The 22,227-nt window shown below is 39.6% G+C and overlaps 1 protein-coding gene across 14 annotated transcripts in view; it reads right to left on the bottom strand.

Moving 5' to 3' along the window:
* The window catches only part of REV1 (REV1, DNA directed polymerase), an 85,247-nt gene that overhangs the window by 15,952 nt on the left and 47,068 nt on the right, over positions 1-22,227 (bottom strand). For 10 of the 14 annotated variants that reach the window (XR_002831415.1, XR_002831417.1, XR_002831416.1 and 7 more), the window contains 6 exons: positions 21,983-22,090; positions 20,271-20,387; positions 15,696-15,804; positions 8,958-9,086; positions 5,957-6,111; positions 3,514-3,633 (listed from right to left, as the gene is read on the bottom strand). Coding sequence is in view for 11 of the 14 variants with exons in the window: in XM_006097736.3 (XP_006097798.1) it covers positions 3,514-3,633; positions 5,957-6,111; positions 8,958-9,086; positions 15,696-15,804; positions 20,271-20,387; positions 21,983-22,090 (738 nt within the window). In the remaining 3 variants the exon portion in view is untranslated. Of the gene's footprint in view, positions 1-3,513; positions 3,634-5,956; positions 6,112-8,957; positions 9,087-11,987; positions 12,218-15,695; positions 15,805-17,628; positions 17,646-20,270; positions 20,388-21,982; positions 22,091-22,227 lie in introns of those variants that run through there. The other 4 variants (XM_006097737.3, XM_023761481.1, XM_023761482.1 and 1 more) reach the window with 4 other exon arrangements.

The raw sequence follows: 22,227 nt of genomic DNA, 5'->3' as shown, positions 1-22,227 counted from the left end.
AATCCCATCCCCCCGAGAATTGTCAGTCCACTCCCTTTCTATGCCCCTGATTCTATTATATTCACCAGTTTATTCTGTTCACCAGATTTTTTATTCACTTGATTTTTAGATTCACTTGTTGGTATGTATTTGTTCATAATTTTTATCTTTACCTTTTTCTTCTTCTTCCTCTTCTTAAAGGATACCTTTCAGCATTTCATATAATACTGGTTTGGTGGTAATGAACTCCTTTAGCTTTTTCTTATCTGTGAAGCTCTTTCTCTGACCTTCAATTTTGAATGATAGCTTTGCTGGGTAAAGTAATCTTGGTTGTAGGTTCTTGCTATTCATCACTTTGAATATTTCTTGCCACTCCCTTCTGGCCTGCATAGTTTCTGTTGAGAAATCAGCTGACAGTCATATGGGTATTCCCTTGTAGGTAACTGAGTTTCTTTCTCTTGCTGCTTTTAAGATTCTCTCTTTGTCTTTTGCTCTTGGCATTTTAATTATGATGTGTCTTGGTGTGGTCCTCTTTGGATTCCTTTTGTTTGGGGTTCTCTGCGCTTCCTGGACTTGGAAGTCTATTTCTTTCACCAGGTGGGGGAAGTTTTCTGTCATTATTTCTTCAAATAGGTTTTCAATATCTTGCTCTCTCTCTTCTTCTGGCACCCCCATAATTCGGATGTTGGTATGCTTAAAGTTGTCCAGAGGATCCTTGCACTATCTTCATATTTTTGTATTCTTTTTTTCTTTTGCTTTTCCAGTTGGGTGTTTTATACTTCTTCGTATTTCAAATCTTTGACTTGATTCTTGCGATCCTCTAGTCTGCTGCTGGATCTCTGTATATTATTCTTTATTTCAGTCAGTGTACGCTTAATTTCTAATTGGTTCTTTTTCATATCCTTGAGGGTCTCACTATATTTCTCAGAGGTTTCTAGAAGAATCTCGAGTAACCTTATAACCGTGGTTTTGAACTCTATATCCAGTAATTTGCTTTCCTCCATTTCTTTCATTTGTGACCTGTTTCTTTGTCTCCGCATTTTGGCTGCTTCCCTGTGTTGATAAAGTGGCTTTGTGTGCTAGGTGTCCTACAGGGCCCAGCCTCCCTAATTACCTGAGGTGGACACTCTTGGTGCACCCCTTTGTGGGTGGTGTGCACAGTCTTGTTGTAGTTAAGCCTTGATTGCTGTTGGTATCACTGGGAGGAATTGACCTCCAGGTCAATTGGCTGTGAGGACCAGTTGTGTCTACAATGGGAGAACTTCTGTGCTGAGACACCTTTATGGGGCAGGACTTGCTTCAGTGGGACTTTGGCGCTCACTGAGTCTGCCCCCTGAGTGTGTCTCTTATGGATCTGAGGAGTTGTAATGTAGATGGTCTCATTCTGACCACTGGGTAGACTGGCTCATGGATCTCCAAGGAAGTGCAAAGTCAGCCACTGCCTGAGGCCACCCAGCAGGAGCTACAGAGAGATCTGTTTGGAGATGCCCAGATAAGGCACAGCTGTGAAGTAATGCAGGCTGCTGAGGAGCCTTAGGCCTTCTTTTGGAAGCTCTGGGGTTCTCTGACCCAACTACAGTTTGACAGGTTTTTAGGCAGAGAAAGGCCAGGCCATTCATATGCAAAAGCCTCTGCACACAACTTGGGTAGGGTTGTAAATTGGGTGGGGCGGGGTCTTAGGGAATCACCAGGGCGGAGCAAACCGCAATGGCTGCAAGTCTGCTCTGTGGCAGAGAGGTCCTGGGGTCTCTGTGCAGGAACTATTATCGCTGCAAGCACCTCTGCGAGAAAGCTGCCCTCATGTTCCAGCCCGATGCCAGACAGTCCAGTTTCTCTCCGTATGAGTCTGGGTCCCCAAAGTCTCGCCCGGAACTGGAGTTCAGAGCAGTCGGGAGCTTGTATCTCCCTCCCGATTGAAAAAGACAACGGCGTACCCTGCTGCGAGCCCCATTCGTGCGTGCCTCCGTACCTCCACACCTCTGCACCTCCTACCGGACTCAATGCGCTTTTCTCTTTCCTTCTAGTTGTAGAATTTCCACTCAGCCAGCCTTCCCGTGGTTCTGGATGATATTCGTTTTGTCTTTTAGTTGTAGTTTTAATGTGGTTGTGCATGGCAGCAAGTTCAGGTGTTTACCTATGCCACCATCTTGGTTGTCTCTCCCCATTTTTACTTTTTATTAATTTCAGAAAGGAAGGAATAAAATTTTGAGACTCAAGTCACCTACTTATAAAATTATCCTGCTGGACTAGTGATAGTTTTCTGATTTTAGTGAGCAAATAGTTTTAATTAAAAGGATAAAGTGTATGAACCATTAACTCATAGAAGTAAAACTTGCATCTCCATCATTCTTGCCAAAGGGCCAGCATGTTTACTTTCACGTTTTGTGTTGGACTGTGTGACCAACTTCCTTATGTAAAATCTTTCCGTGGAGAATCATCAACTAGAGTTCATTACATAGAGGGAGAGAGAGAGAGAAACATCAATGATGAGAGAGAATCATTGACTGACTGCCTCTTGCACAACCCCCACTGGGGATCGAGCCTGCAACCCAGGCATGCTGCCTGACTGCATGTGCCCTGACAGGGAATTGAACTGTGACTCCTTCCTGGTTCATTGGTCAATGCTCAGTCACTGAGCAACACGGGCTGGGCTCACTAAATCCATTTTTAACAACCAAATGAATTAAAAAAACTTTCATCAAAATATGCTACTTTGAACTTTCCCACCACAGACCCACAGGAGCTTAGTGAAGCTCAGACAGGCTGCTTTATAGCAAAGAGGTGAGATTATATGACAGAATCAAGGACTGATGCATGGTTTAGAGAAATTCCTTAGAAAGAGGCATCTACCATAGAAAGCAAGTCTAAATATGTAATAACTATGAAAGGAACTGTCCTATCCCCCCCAAAAAACCACATCTACTCAAGGCCTTTTAAAAGGCAACCACTTTTCAGTTGCAATGAATCCTATTTGATGATTCTCCATGGAAAGATTTTACATACAGTCCTACACAAAAAGGTAAAAGTAAACATGCTGCCCTTGGCAAGAAAGATGGAGGTGCAAGTTTTACTTCAATCTTTGCGTTAACGGTTCACACACTTTATCCTTTTAATTAAAACTACTTGCTCACTAAAATCAGAAAACTGTCATTAGTTCAGCAGGATAATTTTATAAGTAGGTGACTTGAGTCTCAAAATTTTATCTTTCACCTAGAAGTACACTATTTTAGTTATGATTTATGTAAAGGACCAAAAGTCAACATCATATTCGCTTTAAATGTTTTCTTAGAATTCCTTATCTTCCTACTTGAGAAATACTTAAAAAATAAAACACATTAAAAGCAAAGCTAAATGTAACATTATGATCCTGATAAATCAATTGAAATAGTCACTGTGAAATTCTAAATTTTTCTCATGGCACTCAAAAATAAATAAATACTTAATTCATGTTTTGGAAAAGAGATACATTATAAAACTTTTAGCACTAATAACTTTATAATGAGTTAATGTTAAAAAGAAAAGGTCTGTATTCACCTGGTAGATTAGTAACTAGCTGACCTCTGATGAAATCATCGACTTCTTCTGGCTTTAAGTGGTACTGGCCGTCTGGCTTTGCTTTTCTAGTTGCCATTCTAGCCAGGAGAATGTTAGAACCTATAAAGCAAGAAAACAAAAACAAAAGTTATTCAAGAAATAGTCACAATTATTTTTAAAATTTATTAACAAAGACATCTCCAAACAGGTTACTGAGCAAATTTCTATAAATAATGAAAGTAAATTATTTACAATTTTGATCATTTCAAATATAGCATAAAACCAGCAAAATTTTGTTTACTAGAGATTATAACCAGCATGGTTACTGAAAAGAGGTAACCATGTTCCTCTTTGTTCCAAAATAAGTATCATTTCAACATCTCCTACCCAGGTAAAGGAATAGAGAAAGCAGTCCAAACAACGGTGATTTATAGGAAGTTGAGAGCAATGATCAGAAATTAGTTCACTTTACCAACCAGCAGATACAGGTTAGGCAGGGCAATCAGGCCAAATGAACTCTATTGGACTTGGGAAAAAGAAAGCCAAAGAACCAGAAGTCTCACTCTACGATCAGGACACGTATAGTAGAAACTGAGGACATGAGAGACTTAGAAACAAGATGGACCCTGGCAGTGAGGCCCCAGGTGTGGCTGTGAACACGAACCTAGAGCAGAGCAAAGGAAAGGCTCCTGGGAAGGTGCCAAGGACCTGAGAAACAACATGTCAGGTGAACTTGTATGTGAAAAATGACACCTCCAAAAATGATGGAAGGCTTATAGAAAGCACATGTCTTAATTTTAGGGTAGACGTCTATAAAATCCATGTGTTTCCCAGGGTAAATATATAGATATTCAAGAAGAGAAAATGTCCTAGAAAGTCACACCAAAATGATAAATATAGTGAGTTCTAAAGAAGAAAAGGGGGCTGAGGAGAGGAAATATCATGTGGGAATTTTGTTTTAATTATGTGCTTGAATTTGAAAGAATTTTTTGTTTTGTTTTTTAAAGAATTTTTCATATCGTCATACTTGTACATTAAAAATACGTCCAATAAAAAACACACCAAAGCTTGTGCCTGTGGAATTGCACCAGGTGAGCCCTAAGTGAAAGATGAAAAGGACCTGCAGGCCAAACACCAGGCAGGCTACCTAGAAATAGAGGGATGCAATGAATATATTAACATTGTTTTACTTTCTGTATCTTATGCTGTTTTGATACATTAAAAATCTTGCTGGGCAGTGAGAGACTGCCCTCCTGAGGCTAGCTAATTTCTAAAGAGTAAACACTTCCTAGCGAACATACCTCCCACAGGCCAGCCAGCCATCCCAACCATTTCCTTATCCAACTCACACACAAAGCCAGTATGCTCCTGCTCTCCCTCATCCCAGAGCCAGGTACAGGCAACCAGAGACCACCCTTGTAGCCCTAAGGCCACTGGAAGTACCCAGAGTAGCCAATCCTGAGCTGTTTACTCTTGCTCTGCCCGGCCGGCCTTTCCTAAAGAAACCCCAGTAAAGACTCAGGACTAGGATTCCTCTCACTCCTGCTTCCTCCTCCCGACCGAGCTCTGGTGCTCCCCTTCACCCCCCCACGGTCCTGCATGGTACAGCATGCCCTCTGTCCTCTCGGGAAATGAAGCCATAAAAATCTTCCTTCACTAGGACTGGCTCTTTTATCTGCATAAATTAAAAGGCCACCGGTACAAATGAGACAGGAACTTCAGAGGAAGAAGGGTTTTTGAATGAGAATGGAGAAGTCATGACTGGAAGTGACAGTGAAGCCAAGAGAGAGCTGTCCCTCCCTCTCAAGCCTGTGGCACAGAGCATGGCAGGGACAAACTGGTTCCACTTGAGAAAATGGCAAGAAGAGAGATGCTGAGGAGGTTCTGAAAGGAGGCGGCGGCTCAGGGAAGGTTAGGCATGGAGAGAGAGGGTTCCAGAGGGCACAGCGGACGAGTCCACAAAAGGATAACTGGTGGGAGTTAACGAGGAAACCAAGGGCAAGACGTAAGATCAACCAACTGCGAGTGGAGACAGGATGGCCGCGCAGTCCAGGAGGCTGGAGTTCAGAAAGTAACTGATTACAACAGGCCTGGAACTTCACACTGAACTCTGCACCCTCACCACCCTGCTGTAAACATGGCTTCTGTCCACTGACAAAAAGTACACTGTTCACACATACTGACTTCAATTCTCCCATTCCTGAAGAGCAGGTGAGAAATACTCCAAATTGGTTATTCCAAAGATATTAGCAACCACTGACTTGCACTTCCCACACTTTTATCTCATGTACTGCACAATTGTGAGCAATGATAAGAATTGTTTTGGAAGAGGCCTATGCAGGAAGGTAATAAAAACAAAACCCAAAATTCACTCCTAAAAATTAAGTGATCCAAAGTAATACTTTGAGTAAAGTGAACAATAGGAGAGAAGCTGGATCCTAACCAATCCCAACAGAGGCAGCACAGTGAGTCTGGTCTTTGATTTCCATGCGGACAGCGCTTGCAAATTCGTCAGGAGTAAGCTTGGTCTCCGCAAGGATTTCAGTGATGTCCACCAGCGCCTCATCACAGCTGACTGCTTCGATGTTGTGCGTATAGCTGTCAACACAAAGCACAGGCAATGAGGCACAGCTACACTGCATCCATCACCACAAACGTGGAAAATACAGTCTTTCCATGGTACCCCCCAACACTTCCTTACAAGACTTAAGATGATAAAAAATATATTAGCATTTTCATTAAACTGGCCCAAGTGCAAAGTTAATTAATTAGTGTTTTCTCTTTCCATATCATCTACCAAAAAACAGCAGGAATTATCATTCCAGTTTCTCTATACTCAGAACACCTTTATGAACCTCTGAATAGTTGAAAAGTAGTAGGTGTGTTAGAACTGTCAACATTTAATCTAAAAAATTTTCAGACATGGTTTACCAGAATTCCTAAAGAACAGAAAAATCATATATCTGTCAAATAAGTAATCAATGCTGCCCTAAACAAAAATGCCACAATTCCATACCATTCACAGTAGCAGGCCCGAGACACAATATACAATGGCCAGTCACCCGAAATGCCCATCTAAAAGGACACCGTCTACATTCCCAGCATGAGAACTACTTTAACTTTTTGTTTTTGGTTATGAAGTATCCACACACAAAAAGCTTGTTTTAACTATCTAGAGAAGAAGAAAAGGGAGAGGAGCATTGCCATGTGCTCCAATGCTAATTAAATACATGGACCACGAGTGGGAGGCAAGCAGAGGCCTTAGGACCAAAATGTATCTCCAGAAGCCCACTTGGTAATGTACATTAGGAGGCATAGGCCTCATTCCTCACCTACACCTTACTGTAGGCAACACAACACGTCAGACTAAGTGTCTGTATCCATTCAAGAATGAATGAATGTTTTGTTTATGCCTAAATAAAAGGTGGCATCTGTAAGAGAAGGGCATGCTTGACTTGAAGAACCTGTTCAGAGTGAAAGCTGCCCTGAGGCATGGTGACTAGGAAGCTAAGGCAGGATTTCCAAAGGGCGGTAGGAGAATATCACAGATCCCCGCCCCCCCTCCCCCCCCCCCGAAAGAATAGCCACATGCCACTGAAAATGTCTCAACAGACTAAAATTCTATCAGGACTAATACATGCATGGCTGGCAGTTGGCTCTGGGATCCAGAGCACATGAGGACCACTACTTAGCTGAGTCAGCCACTCCCAGCCCTCATTCGGACACTACCACTGACAGCTTCAGAACAGGATTTAAAAAGCATACCTTTCACTAGGCAATACCAACGTTCCTGCATTTGGGTTTTAAGGACAGCTGTGATTACACCTGGGGCTCATCAGTCAGCACTCAGGCATACATACTGATGCCAGACAACTTCATCTGCCCCTTTATATTTTCGCTCCTGCTAAAGCAAGCTCCCACAAAGTAAGAGATTGGACCGTATTCTTCTCTGAAGGACTAACAGCATCAACAGCTGTCCATATAAATATACTCAATAAATAGGAATTCAAAATAATGCATACGAAAGTCAAGGAAGAGGCGAACAGAGGCCAAATGTCTATCTCCTAGAACACCCACACAGCCCAAGGGTCGGCACACCCTGGCCCACTGTCCAGATGCCTGTTTTGGTAATAAAATGTAGTGGAATAAGATACCATCTGGGGCTGCTTTCACACTAAACAGGAGGTGAGTGGCTGGGACACAGACCTACACAATCATTACAGACAAAATGTGCTGATTTCTGCTCTAGAGCACACATGGTCTGGCATATACTTATTTTAAATTTTGAGTTCTTAATTGGTATTAAATATACCTACACTGTAAACATTTTAAAAATTAATCTCCTTTTCTCAAGCCAACTAATCAAACACCTTGAAACTATTACTAAAACTAACTTTTACAGAAACTAACTCTGGCATATCTACTAATTTTAGAAGACAAAGGGCTTTAAGAGAGTCTCTACTTGTTCACCATCAATTCTGATTTTAAACAAAACAATAATTCCAATGTGTTAAAAGGAAATAACCAGATTTAACCCTCTGAGTGCCAACCAATATCCTAGGAACTATGCTAAAATTGCCAAGGCATTTTTGCTGATTTTACAGCAGTTTAAGAAAAAAATTATGAATCGCAAGTAAATGAAGTTACATATTCAAAAACTTAAGGAAACCTTTACTAACTACATTGACATATTTAGCAATATCATCATCACTAATAAAAGCAGACTTAGAACTGGACGCCATTTCGAAGCTTTGATAGCGCTCTGGGCACTTTGGCGAAAGACAGGAGGAGTGCGATCGTGCTCCCTGGCACTCAAGGGGTTAAAAATTCCTATCCTTCATTTGTCCGGTTGCATGGAAAGAAAACTAGAACCACTGACTATAAGTTATCTATACTAATAAAAGCGTAATATGCTAATTAGACTGGACATCTTTCCAGACGAAGCCAGGGCTGCAAGGGCCGACCTCTAGTATATATATAAAATCAGATTCTGGCCAAGTTCAGCAGCACAAAAAGATGGAACTACCAATTACTGGATCTGCTCAAAGAAAGGAGGACAGGCTGCCATACTGGAATGCTGAGGAAAGGGTTCCTGAGAGAAAAAAAAGTCTAGCAAAAGCAACGAACAGCCCTGCAGTGTGGTTCAGTGGGTGAGCATCGACCTATGAACCAGGAGGTCACGGTCCCATTCCCAGTCAGGGCACATGCCCTGGTTGCGGGATCCATCCCCAGTAGGGGGAGTGCAGGAGGCAGCCAATCAATGATTCTCTCTCATGATTGATGTTTCTATCTCTTTCTCCTGGAGTCTCCCTTCATCTCTGAAATCAATAAAAATATATTAAGGAAAAAAGAAAGCAACTCTGATTATCTGAAAGCAACAGGACTCTTTAATATCAGACAGAAGAAGCAGGACAGGCACACAGTGATGATATCACATACTATACCTTGCCAATGTCTCATACATCGTGCGTGCAACTTCCTTATATGCATGAAAATCATATGGAACAGCTTGAAGATTAGGACAAAGTTGTTTAGCGTACCCAAAAAACATTCCATTCTTAATACCAACTTGTCTAGAGAAAAAAAAAAAAGACATAATGGAAGTTATACTAAAAAATATTAAATGCAAAATAAAGTATCAAATATGTGATACCATATCCCAAGCCACTAATATACTAATTTTCATTTAACTCCATTCTCATTAGGGATAAAAATAAACATAAAAAACCTTACAGGTTTGTCTTCCTCCCAAAGGAGAATTCCACAATTGTCTGATTAGTGTGAATGACACATGGAGATGTGCCAAAATATGTTATCACACTGTTTGCCTCCTGCCTGCAATGGAAGATTTCTCCTAAGACTCACATCTTTGGCCCCTTTGTAGACACCAGCTCCATGTACTAGAGATATCTCAACCACAGGGAGCAGGAATCCAAGAGAGGCTTTCTTCCTGACACAGGAACCATTTGGCCAGGACTCATCCCCCAAAGACAAAATATAAACAAAAGACTACACAAAGCAGTGCCTATGTGACAAGCAGACAAAATGTACCCATCCTACTACCTCCTGGTTCCCACTGACCAATTCCATGCTCCGCAGGCGCCTCCACAGTGGCTGAGATGCCAACAGCACTGTGTATGGCAGGACATCAGTCTGGGCAGGAGCCAGGGTTCTAGCACTTTGAGGGATCTAATTGAAAATGGTAAATTTTACATCTTGTTGTGTGCCTCAATGCCCCACATTACCTTTGATACCTGGAGCATTCAGCACAAAAGTATAACTGTGGACTTATACATAATTAGTAAAATTCCATTTTACTACTCTGTAATGAATCAAGAAAAAAAGGTAAAAACACAAGCAAAATAATGAGCAATGTTTTCACAAGATTATATACTCCTATGGAAATACATCAAGTGGTTATTCTATACATACATTCAATAAATACTAAGTGCTTACTTAGTATGGAGTGTGCTCTGTTTTATTAAGAAACATAGTCTTTAATTACTGAGAGGCCTCTGGCATCCTCCCATCTGAGACCAACAGTGAGAGCCAAGAAAAAAAAAGAATCCTCCAACTTAGAAAAAAATGCAAAATCACATGCATTTCTCATATATACAAAAACAGTTATAATTATCTAACTGCAAAGCCCCTAATAAATGAGAAAGATCTAACAGAAAGAAAAAATGACCATAAAGGAAGTGATGACAGACAAAACAGAAGGTCAAACAAATTATTTTATTCATTCCACAAAATTTTATGTCTCAGGCATTTTGGGAGGTGGTAGATAAGAAACGTGAATAAAACTAGCCTCAGGATGATCATGAGGATGTCTGCCTTCATCCCCCCAAGAATGGATATAATCAATGGGCCTTCATTAGTACGGTAGGGCAGTATATATACAGGGGTGGGGCAAAAGTAGGTGTACAGCCCCGCCTGCGGGCTCCATTCCCGGTGAGGGGGCGTGCAGGAGGCAGCTGATCAATGATTCTCTCTCATCGTTGATATTTCTATCTCCCTCTCCCTTCCTCTCTGAAATCAATAAAAATATATTAAAAACAAAAAGTAGGTGTCCAGTTGTGAGTACATGAAACGAGTTTATTCTCGTATTATTATCACTTATTGTAATATTTTCCATATGAACACCTGTAAACCTACTTTTGCCATAATATTTAGAAATCTACATATTTTACCCAATAGTGTAAAATATTTCCAATGCTAGGTATATAGGTTCAACATGTAAAAGCTAAACTTACAAAAGTAATTATTCATTTTTAAAGAAATGTGTTACATAATTCCTATAAACATCATATTCTTAGATTTACAATAATTTCCTTTTCAAAATTTTCACTTATACAAAAATGTTCAGGGCATATTACTTAGAAAAATAGAATACATCTCCTCATGTACTCATGCACATGCACATCCTGAGACAAGTGTTTAGGAGCCACTGTAAGGACGCTACAAACAAAAAAGGAAAACCAAGAGGTTTCCATAACCAAGGGAAGCAAAATACCTTGAGTAGATGGTTGAGAAATGAGATTTGTTTCACGTAGAATAACTGAGTAGACAATTACGAAACAGTCTAATGTTACTCTCCACTACAGCGACTTCTTTCTTATTCCTCCCGCTAAAGTCCCATGCAGGGTACACACCAATACTTCCCGAGTGTGTGTGGCAGAAACAGCTGTTCCCAGTTCACGCAGCAGAGATCAAGCTCTTTCTGGTCACATGCTACGCTCAGACAATTATTTTTGATGTTGGATAAACAATATAAAAAAAATTAACCACTAAGTCATTTCCATGGTCCATTTAGTATACAAAAGACATCTATGTTGCTGAGAAGAGCAAAAGGTCCTTACAAAAGCCCATAAAAGCAGGTTTAAAAATTATCTGATCTTAAAAATCTATGATTTTAGGATATCTGTATATTATCTATTCATCTACATATCTACCTTCTCACTTATAGACAAAGCGTGTTCTTTCAGTAAGTATGGGTAAAACTACTAACAATAATGCATATTCTGACCTACATTTACACAGCCTCCTTTCTGTGACTTCCACCAGCTGGTGTTCACATTCCATCCTTTGCTAACTCCATTATTAATCTGTCTACTGAAAACTCATCAATGCACAAAGCTGGGCTAACCATCCCCACAAGTCCAGTCTCCACTCCCAACCTAGAAATATCTCTGATATAATTGTGAATATATTATTTTAAAAATCTTCCCACTTAGAGAAAATATAACTATTCGATAGCCACAACAAAAGGGTATCCAAAAATTGTGTTCTGGAGACCTTCATTAGCAATGAGCCATCTAGAAAATGGAAAATTACAATTAAAAGACCAAAACTCCACTACTGTGGTTTTTGTGGGTTTTTCCCTAACTTAAACTCAAATTCATGTTCATCATTTCTGCATCTCCTTAAAATAAACATCTGCCATTTAAGTGGCATTTAAATGGCTTGCTACATACCATTTGGCCCTCATACACCATCAGCCCAATTGTTCTGTAATAACTCAGCTTGACAACCACCATCTGTGATACAGGTGCACCATCCAAACCCCAACAGAAGCCTGGAATCTAGACACAAGTGTGGCTCTGGAGATCCAGACCCATCAGGAGCTGGAACACTTCTACTTTGGAGGCAGCCTCAGCAGCCAATCCAGCATTCAGCTTGGGGGCACAGAGTGAGAAGAGAGATCCTACAGAGGAGCACAGAAAGGTGGAGCTTTCACTTCATCAACCAGCAAAACCCAAAGTCTGAGAGAGTATCTGGGCTTCATCACACCCTCCAGATCTGGGACACAACTGTCAGCCATCAGAAGCACAAGTCACTATTCAATAACTCAGTCGGGGAGAAAAACACCAGCCTATTGGGCACAACATGAGATCAGCTCTAACTTGCCTGTGCTAACAAATAGACTAGTCCAAAAGGCAAAGGTAGTTGACAATTATTTTTTTACTAAAGTAAGTTTTAACTCAGTTACATTATCAACAAACAATGAAAGACAACAATTTTGTCATCAAAGGCAAAGTTAGTTTAGGAGTAAAAGTTTGACATGTCAGAAGTGGAAAATACTTTAAAATATTTTATAATTATACACAGATGATGCTTTTTCCTTAAATATCCTCTTATAAAACAATTGGAAAATTTTAAATAAACTATTTTGGTTAGATGATGTTGAGTTGAAAATTTTTGTTCAGATCAGACTTGCTTAAATAACCCCAACTTTTAATTGAGACTGAAATATGTTACATATATCGAATCATTATGTATACCTGAAATTATATCTCAATTTTTTAAAAGTATGAATGACAAAGCCACAAGATGCTACCTACTTCTCTCTCTCAAAAAAAAAAAAATACTGAAAAATATAATTGATGTAAGACTGTTTTTATAAATTTTAAATTAAATACTTTAACACTTGCCAACAATGTGTAAATGCCTGCTGTTATAAAGGTAAAAATGTCCGTGTTTAGTTGTAAGAAAAAAAAAAGACTGCTCTTTTTAATTAATTCATTGTTACTCCTTCTACTTTCACAACTATTATAACAGATTATTTTTAAATGACTGATTTTTTTTAAGTATGAGAAACATATATCTACTAGAGGCCCAGTGCACAAAAATTTGTGCACTCGGGGGGGAGGGGTGGGTCCCCAGCCCAGCCTGTGTCCTCTCACAGTCTGGGACCCCTCGGGAGATAACGACCTGCTGGCTTAGGCCTGCTCCCCGGTGGCAGAGGGCAGGCCCAATCCCTAAGTGCAGCCCCTGGTCAGGCTCAGAGCAGGGCTGATTGGGGAGTTGGGGCGCCGCCCCGTCATGCACAGAGCAGGGCGGATTGGGAGGTTGCAATGCCACCCTCAGTCACGCTCAGGGTAGACTGATTGGGGGATTGGGGCACCGCCCCGTTACACTCAAGGCAGGGTTGATGGGGAGGTTGCGGCGCCACCCCGTCATGCACAGAGCAGGGCCGATCAGGGGGTTGGGGTGCTGCCCCCTGTCACTCACAGAGCAGGGCCAATCGGGGGTTGGGGCGCTGCTCCCTGTCACTCACAGAGCAGGGCCGATTAGGGGGTTGGGGCGCTGCCCCCGTCACTAACAGAGCAGGGTCCATCAGGGGGGTTGGGGCGCTGGCCCCTGTCACTCACAGAGCAGGGCCCATCAGGGGGTTGAGGAGCTCCCCCCTGTCACTCACAGAGTAGGGCCGATAGGGGAGTTGGGGCACCACCCCCTGTCACACACAGAGCAGGGCAGATAAGGGGGTTGGGGCGCTGCACCCTGTCACACTCAGGGCAGGGCCAATGGGGAGGTTATGGCTCTACCCTGTCACACACAGAGCAAGGCCCGTGGAGGGGGGTTGGGGCGCACCCTCTATCACCCACAGAGCAGGGCCGATCAGGGGGTTGGTGCGCTGCACCGTCAAACACAGAGCCGCAGGGCAATCAGGGGATTGGGGAGCTCCCCCTTATCAGGCACAGAGCAGGGCTGATCAGGGGGTTTGGGCGCTGCCCCCTGTCACGCTGATCCCGGTGCCGGGAGGCATATTACCCTTTTACTATATAGAATAGAGGCCTGGTGCATGGGTGGGGGCTGGCTGGTTTGCCCTGAAGGGTGTCCTGGATCAGGGTGGGGGTCCCCACTGGGGTGCCTGGCCAGGCTGGCTGAGGGGCTGAGGGCTGTTTTCCCGCTGGCAGTTGACTAAAAGCTCCCAACCGCTCCTTGTTTTCTTTTTTTTTTTTTTATTCTGAGCCAGCTTTAGCTCTGAGGCCTCGCTGCTGAAAACATGGATACAATGTTGTGGTCCGGGGCTGACTGAAAGCCGGTTTTGTTTAGCTTCTTATTTGCAACATAGTAATGGTTGGTTAGAGTTGCAGTTGAGAGTCCGGCAAGTCAGGCGGGGAACGTTGGAGTCTGCAGTCCCTGGAGCAAGCAAGCCTCATGTTCGCTTCCAGCTGCCTGGCTGCCGGCCGCCATCTTGGCTGACAGTTAATTTGCATAAGGATACGCTGATTAGCCAATGGGAAGGGTAGCGGTCGTACGCCAATTACCATGTTTCTCTTTTATTAGTGTAGATAATATGTCTGTTTCTTCTTATATTGAGACAGCCAACAGTAATTAAGGTACAAGCTTACTATAAGATAAAGATCCACAAAGCTGGTGCTAACAAGTGGACAACACTGCAATTATAAGTGAGATTATTGGGTAGGCCAGTATGGAATTATTTACTTTTAACTTAATAGGCAATCAAGTTTTAACGTAATTTTTAAAAGAAACTGAGTATTAAGGGTTAATATCATAAAGGATTTTTCTTAGCTGTTAAAGGAATGATTAGAGTAGATGAACACTACAGCCTCTCCCATTCAAAAGTATCTAATTCTTTAATTCCATGCTTCAGAAGACAATGGTTTAAAAAATTAGTGTCCAATTTCTTTTGATTTCCACTGTAGAACTTACGGGTTCCTCAGGAAACTATCAAAAGTTTTCTACAGCCCTAGCTGGTTTTCCTCAGAGCGTCGGCCCGTGGACTGAATGGTCACAGGTTTGATTCCAGTCAAGGGCATGTACCTCGGTACATGCCTGGTTGGGGCATGTAAGGGAAGCAACCAATTGATGTTTCTCTGTGTCTCTCCTTTCCTTCCACGCTCTCTCTCTAAAAAAAAAAAAAAAAAATAAAATCAATGGGAAAAAAATATCCTATGGCGAACCTTTTGAGCTCAGTGTGTCAGCATTTTGAAAAAATCTAACGTAACTCTGGTGCCGTGCCACATATAGAAATTTTTTGATAATTGTAAGCCATGTTTTATCTAAGAGTTTCATTTTTGATATTTTTTTTATATTTTTAAATGCCCTTTACCAAAGAAAAATCACCCAAAAAAAGGGGTTTCGGTGTCCCCTCTGACCCCCGTGTCATAGGTTCCCCATCCCTGTCCTAGGGGGGGGATCAACAACAACAAAAAGAAATCTCCTTTTTTAAGGTGTGTGTGTGTGGGGGGGGGGGGGGGGGGAGAGGGGGAAATGGAAAGAATTAAGGCTAGAAACATTTCTTTCCATACATGTCTGTATATTTTTAAATCACAGGCCTGACTACCATGTCTGAATCCACTTCCAAAGATTATATGAAAATAATTAAGTACAATTAACCATTCCTAAATATTATAACACAGTTAATTTTCACATACCTGGCTTCATAACTGCAAGATGCAATTTCAGCCTTCGACAAAACAGAATCAATTCCATTAGTATGCGCAGAATCTTGATTCTCCCACAGTGATGAATCTGGTATATCTGCTTTAAAAATAATAAAATTTAATGATTATATGTTAAAAACTGGTTTTCCTTAACTTCCATTCAAGAAATGTATTTTTCATTCCTTTCTTATACAAATAAATTTATAAATAAAAAATAAATGTATATATAAGTTGAGCAACCTCCAAATATAGTTTATCCCCATTGGTATTTATCTTATTTAATAAAAGGAAATCTGTAATTCTAAAATGGTTTGTTTCCATTAAGTTTTCTACTAGCAGACAGATAAAAACTTGGAATAAATGGAAAGTATTCTGTTTTAATAATACTTTGGAAAAAATGATCAAAAGCTAAATATGAAATATCCCCTGAATCCAGTCTCTTGGATGGACAAGGATGAAAGGTGATCAGGATGATGAACCCCTCCTATAGCCTCAGAGGATTAAGTAGCGCTCTCTCATGGGAAACAGTTAAGGGAAAACATAAACCACTCTAAATGTTCTTTGCTGTTTCCTAAAAGAACTGCAATACTTAAAACTAATTAACATGTTCAACAAAGATCAAATTCCTACAAATCATTTGATCAAACAATAATTTAGTAGGTCATATACCATAAAAAAATTTCACCCTAAATTTAAGACTTTTCTTTTGGACATATGTCAGGTAAAAGAGCTTCACATTATCCCCCCTTCCAGAAAATTCTACTTTTGATTTAACAATGCAGGTTCAATTAAACATTAAGTGTGGTCAGAATACCAACTGCTTCATGGAAGGCAACTCTAGCCTAAATAGTACAGCTCTCCAGTATCTCTTCCTATCCAAACCAAACTGCCTGCTTCACACACAAGTATAAGAGTCTGCGAACTACAGGCACTTCACTTCCTTTGGACCCCCTTCGGCCTCCCTCATAACTGAGAAACAGATGAAAACACAGCTTCAGTTACAGTCTTGGATAATGCTATTGGCTCCAAGAAGAATATGCTTTAAAAACATAATTCTAAAAACAGTCTCAGCTATAGTTCTATTATGAACAAAAATACCATTAGTTAGTAAAACCAGACCAATATACACCACTTCAGCTAATTCTAGACAAACCTATTCTGAGTATATTGTAGCAACGCAACTCAAAACTCAGCATTTCTCTTCGATTTTTTTCAGAGACATAATTTCCATAAAAGAATCAGCCAAGTTAAAGCACTACCAGAAAAACATGGCTAGGTGTCTGGCTTTCTGGGCTAAAACAACTGTTCCTGGTTTGACTCCAGTAATCAACATCTTTTTACAAACTATGCAACCCATATAAGCATTTCTGGATTCGGCACCCATACACGCAAAGCATAAATGCAAACCAAACTCTGAGGACTGGCATCTTAATGAGGTCATATCCCACTTACATAAAAAATAAAAACAGCAGAGTATATAATTAGAGCTATGATTTCTGATATATTGTGACTAATATGTGTTAGAGTATGACAAATTAAGGACAGAATGCAAAACAGACTACTTCTGAAGCGTTTTAGAAGACTACATAGCAGCTTTAATAGTCCATTACTCTAAGCTGAAAATCCTTGAGAATTTCAGGATTGTATCACAGTTCAAGAGGCTACAACTAAACAACAATAACAAAAAGTTGAAGCTTGAACAGCCACAACCAGCTGCTTTTCAAATGTATAACCATGAGTTATGCATTAAAAGTTGGGGAGTTAGATGACTTATATTTGAAAGGCTAGTTAAATAGTCTAAGATACCCGTCTTAAGAATTACAGAAACCATGCTTAAGGTGAGAACAGTATCTGAGGTCCCTGCGCTCCCAAGGCCCTGCCTGAGAGGCAGCGCCTGGGGTTCCCCTTGGCTGGGCTGGCTGACCTTTTCCACAGTGCAGCAGAGTGCGTGGATCCCTCCACCAGCGGAGTGAGTTGCTTCAAGGGAGATTCGGGGAAATGCAGGGACACACTGTCCTCACTGGAGGGCAAAGTAGAGAACTGCTCATCAAAACTTGACAAACTAGACGGGCACATGGAGAATGTGGAGGAACGGTTGGAGAAATCAGAGGCCAGGACCCAAGTCTGTGAAAAAGAAATCGCTGAGAATAAATCTATGGCTAGTACGAATTTTAAAACTGTTGTTCTTTAGAATGAACACTGAAGTTGTTGAAAGGACAGGAAACACTGCATCATGGAATCCCTGGAGGGATAAAAAGGCCCAACCATGATATCTCGAGTATAAAGGGATTCCAGATAATGAGGGTCATCAATGAGAAGTGGCATCGCTGAGCATCGCTCAGGAGGCAGCTAACCAAAGGAAGCCACGATGGAGAGTCCTGCTTACACTGTTAGACAAGAGTTTCTGAATATGACCAATAAGAAAATAAAGCTTTTACAAAGGGCTAAAGATGCTACTTGGTCTAATACTCTGCCTAGACATACAAGTCAAAACATTAGAAATGAATTTATTTTTAAGGTTAGTGTGCAGAAGCCAAAGATTCTAATTCCTAACTTTATCCTCAAAATTTTACAATTTGGTATCATATCTAATAAGGACCCAGAGAAAGATAGGAAATAAAAAGGAAAGAGGAACAAGGGCATTGATAAAACAAGTCCTAAGTAACAAGTTCTAAGTGCAAACTTAGTTGCAACCAAACTTTATAATAAAGGGCAATCTATCCATTTTATATGTGACAAATATTTTGGTAAGCTCTTACTGGGTCAAAAGGCTTAGAACACAAAAGTGAATGACATGAAGTTAAGAGAAAGAATATAAAGTACAAAGTATCATATTCATCTCTTCTAGTGACAAAAAAAATCTATTTTTGACAGTTTTCAAAGGCAAGTGAAATTTCAATATTTCTCCTAATATTTACCTTCCAGTTTACCATCCACACAAGAGGTGGAGGGATGTGAATTAGAAAAGGTCATTACAATGTCATGAAAATCCAGTGGCTAAACTGATGAAGACCAATAACAGTAAGTTTTGTTAACAAACTGTTTATGGTCAGATCATTTGTGAATGAAAGGAAAGAGTAAGAGGACTGGCTCTCAGCTACTCCTAAGAAAAGCTTGCTTGACAAGGTCAAAATTCCAGATGCAAACTGTGGAAATAAGAATGCGTGTGGCAAACACATTTTTACCCAGAAACTGAGTACCTGAGAGATGTTACTGACTAATATGCACATAATATTTTCTCCTTCTTTCAACGTTCATTCAGTAAGTTTTTACTAATGTCCAATATGTGACAAGTGTTGTGCATTTCCTTAAGCTACTTGGTTTCTAATACCACACAGAAAATACAGAAAGAAAACCACAAAACCATATGACCAATACTTATGAAACTGCCCATATTGTCAAATACCACAATACAACTAAATCTCAATAAGCTCAAAATATTCACTACCTCAATATCTACTCGTGACACTCAAAATATTAGAACCTTAAAAATCTCTTAAAAGATTTAAAGACCGAGAAAAGCTTTAGGTAATCTGGAAAGTACAGACACACATGAAGCATAAAGATGTACTAGTATGTATCTACAATCATTTTCTTTTATACCTGTACCATGTAAACAGATCATCACAACCAACAAAAAGATTAATCCAAAAAAAAAGGCCTTAGTGATGTCAACTAGCTTTCCTATGGCCTTAATTTCATTGAGATCATTGCTAAAACAAACCTAAGGTTTCATAACTGAAAATTTAGGGACCTGAAATAATTGGGATGAAATTTAACTGCACACTTTCCATTCCACTGTACAGCTAATTTCTGACTACTTTCTCATTAGCATTTTTCTGACAAACAAAAAATTTTTTGACAAACTAAAACATTTTTTGGCTTTGCAAACATCCACGAAGAAACTGATTAATGTTAAAGAATTTAATTTCTAAGCAAATACTTCTTAGGGAATATACTCAGGAGAAAAAAAAAACCCACAAGAAAATCTTAATAGTATTTTGATAAATTTATGATTTTTATTTTATTAATAGCCAAAATTTAAAAGCCAGAGAGATAAGAAAATGTTTCTAATATGAAATAGGTTCAACAAAGATATGAGGAATTATTGCTGATATTTACCTTCTTATTTCAGTAAACTAAAGTCCTACTCCACTGCCTCATACAAGTCTTTAGCAGCATAAACTTTAGCGTCTTTACTGTAATCAGTGATCAAACAACTAGCAATTAACTTGCGAGTCTAGAAGCTTCCACAAAATAATGCCCATGATTTTTATCCCCAATCTAAATTTATACAAAGCAAACTAATCACAACTTTTAAAACATTTTTCACTCTCTATCCCAGGAAAATATCAACATCCAATTCAACCAAGCAAAACTATAAATCAGTCGTAGATATTATTACATTTCAATTTTGCTTTAAGGTATCACTGACACCTTAGAACACTTGAATGAAAAAGCTAATTAATTCAACTGCTTTTGCTGCTGTAACGACAATACCAACAGCAAAAGCCAGAAATCTTCAACAGGAGCACAATGACTTCAAAGAGAGCTCATGATTTGTACCTGCTTTGCCTTTCAGGATTTTATTCTGGTAATATTGCCACTCCAACTGGGGGTTAGCTCCAGGACGCAGAGGTGCCCTTCCTGTGCCTCTGTTACTTGTAACAGCCACGGGTTTTCCTGGGAGGAAAAGAATAAAATTATTTTAAAATCTAAGTACAGGGAAGTTAAGAACACTAACAATATGTAAAGGAAAAATTTTCAAAAGATTTAAAAAACATGACATTTTTTCTTTAGCTTTATTTAGGCATTAATCCATAAAGGAGCTATTATTATCTTTGAATATTAACAATCACCATGTACAAATCATTTAAGTTTCTCAGCACACCCCAAAAAAGTAAACTACTGACAATTTGGATGCATTTATTCAACTTTAAAACAACATTATCACCTAGCTTTCCATGGTTTTTGTTTGGTTTCTTACAGTTGGAAAACAGGCAACTCAGATCCTAGGTTCAGACTGGAGGGGCTAAGGAGAGAAGGAACTAACTAATCTAGATTTTTAATATTTCCGGTATCAGAAAAATAGAGCAATACCTAAACAAAACTATTTTACAGCAAGAGACACAACATATATGCAGAGGAATCACAACCTCACCTACTATTTAATCAAATGTTCAGTATATAGTCCTATTTTGGTTTATTTATAAAAATGTTTCAGTATCACTTCTGCGTGTGTGTGTTAAGTTATGAGATAACTGTAACTTCTAAAGCTACAGCATAATTACTTCACACATATTTTACTGGCCGCATTTGTTGTGAGAACAAAAATTAATAAACAATAATAAAGAAGTCACTAATGGGCTAAATCAATTTTTTAACATTTAAATACTCCTTTCAGAGGTGAAGAGCAACTACTTGTGACAAAAATAAAGCTCTGGTATTAATCCCAGTAGCTCTGTGCTGTCCATAAGGGAAGAACTGACTCTCCGAAGAAAATGTTACATCTCTCAGACACAGAAGGAACCACTGAAAAATCCAGAATAAGTATATTTTAAAGTACTGGTTAGCTAACAAATATCTGAAATTCAATTAAAACAAAGACTGCATAGATGACAACATATTTTAGTGATATTCAGTAACACAAAATTACAATTAAAAAATTGGAATGTTCACTATGTACAGAATAGTTATTTATTCAAGAGGAAGTATAGTAACCCAAGTCATAAAGACATATGCTACCATAAAAATTTACTAACAAAGTAATAGTAAATATAAATAAAAATATGGACAATGCCCAATGCAGGTCCCTGCCTACATTAGTCTAAGACGACAGAGCCTTCAGTTGAAGAGTTCTTCCCTTAAGACCTGATTTCTATAGGCAGAAAAACATATTTCTCATGATAACATAGTCCAGAAAATTTAGAAGCAGGAATTGATTCTGCCAAGGAAAATTAGAAATACTTCTTAAAAAATATTTTATGGCCCAGCATGGCTCAGTGGTTGAGCATCGACCTATAAACCAGGAGGTCATGGTTCCATTCCCGGTCAGGGCACATGCCCGGGCTGCAAGCTTGATCCCCAGTGGGGGCGTGCAGGAAGCAGTCAATCAATGATTTTCTCTCATGGTTGATATTTCTATTTTTCTCTCCCTCTCCCTTCCTCTCTGAAATCAATAAAAATATTTTTAAAAATAGATATTTTGTGATCCTTAGAATATATATTTATTTATAATAACATATGAAGTTTCTGAAAACATAAAAAAGAATACAGACCTTTGAGATCTGGCCTATTTCGTATACCCACTGATACAAAGAAGCAATCCATATCAACATGCATTATACAGCTCTGATGTCTGGGTGAACTCAATACTGACATATTTCCTAGAAGGAAAAAGAGAATGTTCAAAACCCAAACTAATTTTTAATATAAAAGTAACAGGTCTAGTTAATTTTACAAATTATATTTTTAAGTGCTTACAAGTAGGAGTCTTAAAAAATATAGAATCTATTATAGATTA

This window comes from Myotis lucifugus, unplaced genomic scaffold, assembly GCF_000147115.1.
Source record: "Myotis lucifugus unplaced genomic scaffold, Myoluc2.0 scaffold_210, whole genome shotgun sequence".
Lineage (NCBI taxonomy): Eukaryota > Metazoa > Chordata > Mammalia > Chiroptera > Vespertilionidae > Myotis > Myotis lucifugus.
This window is presented reverse-complemented; position numbering and strand designations above follow the sequence as displayed.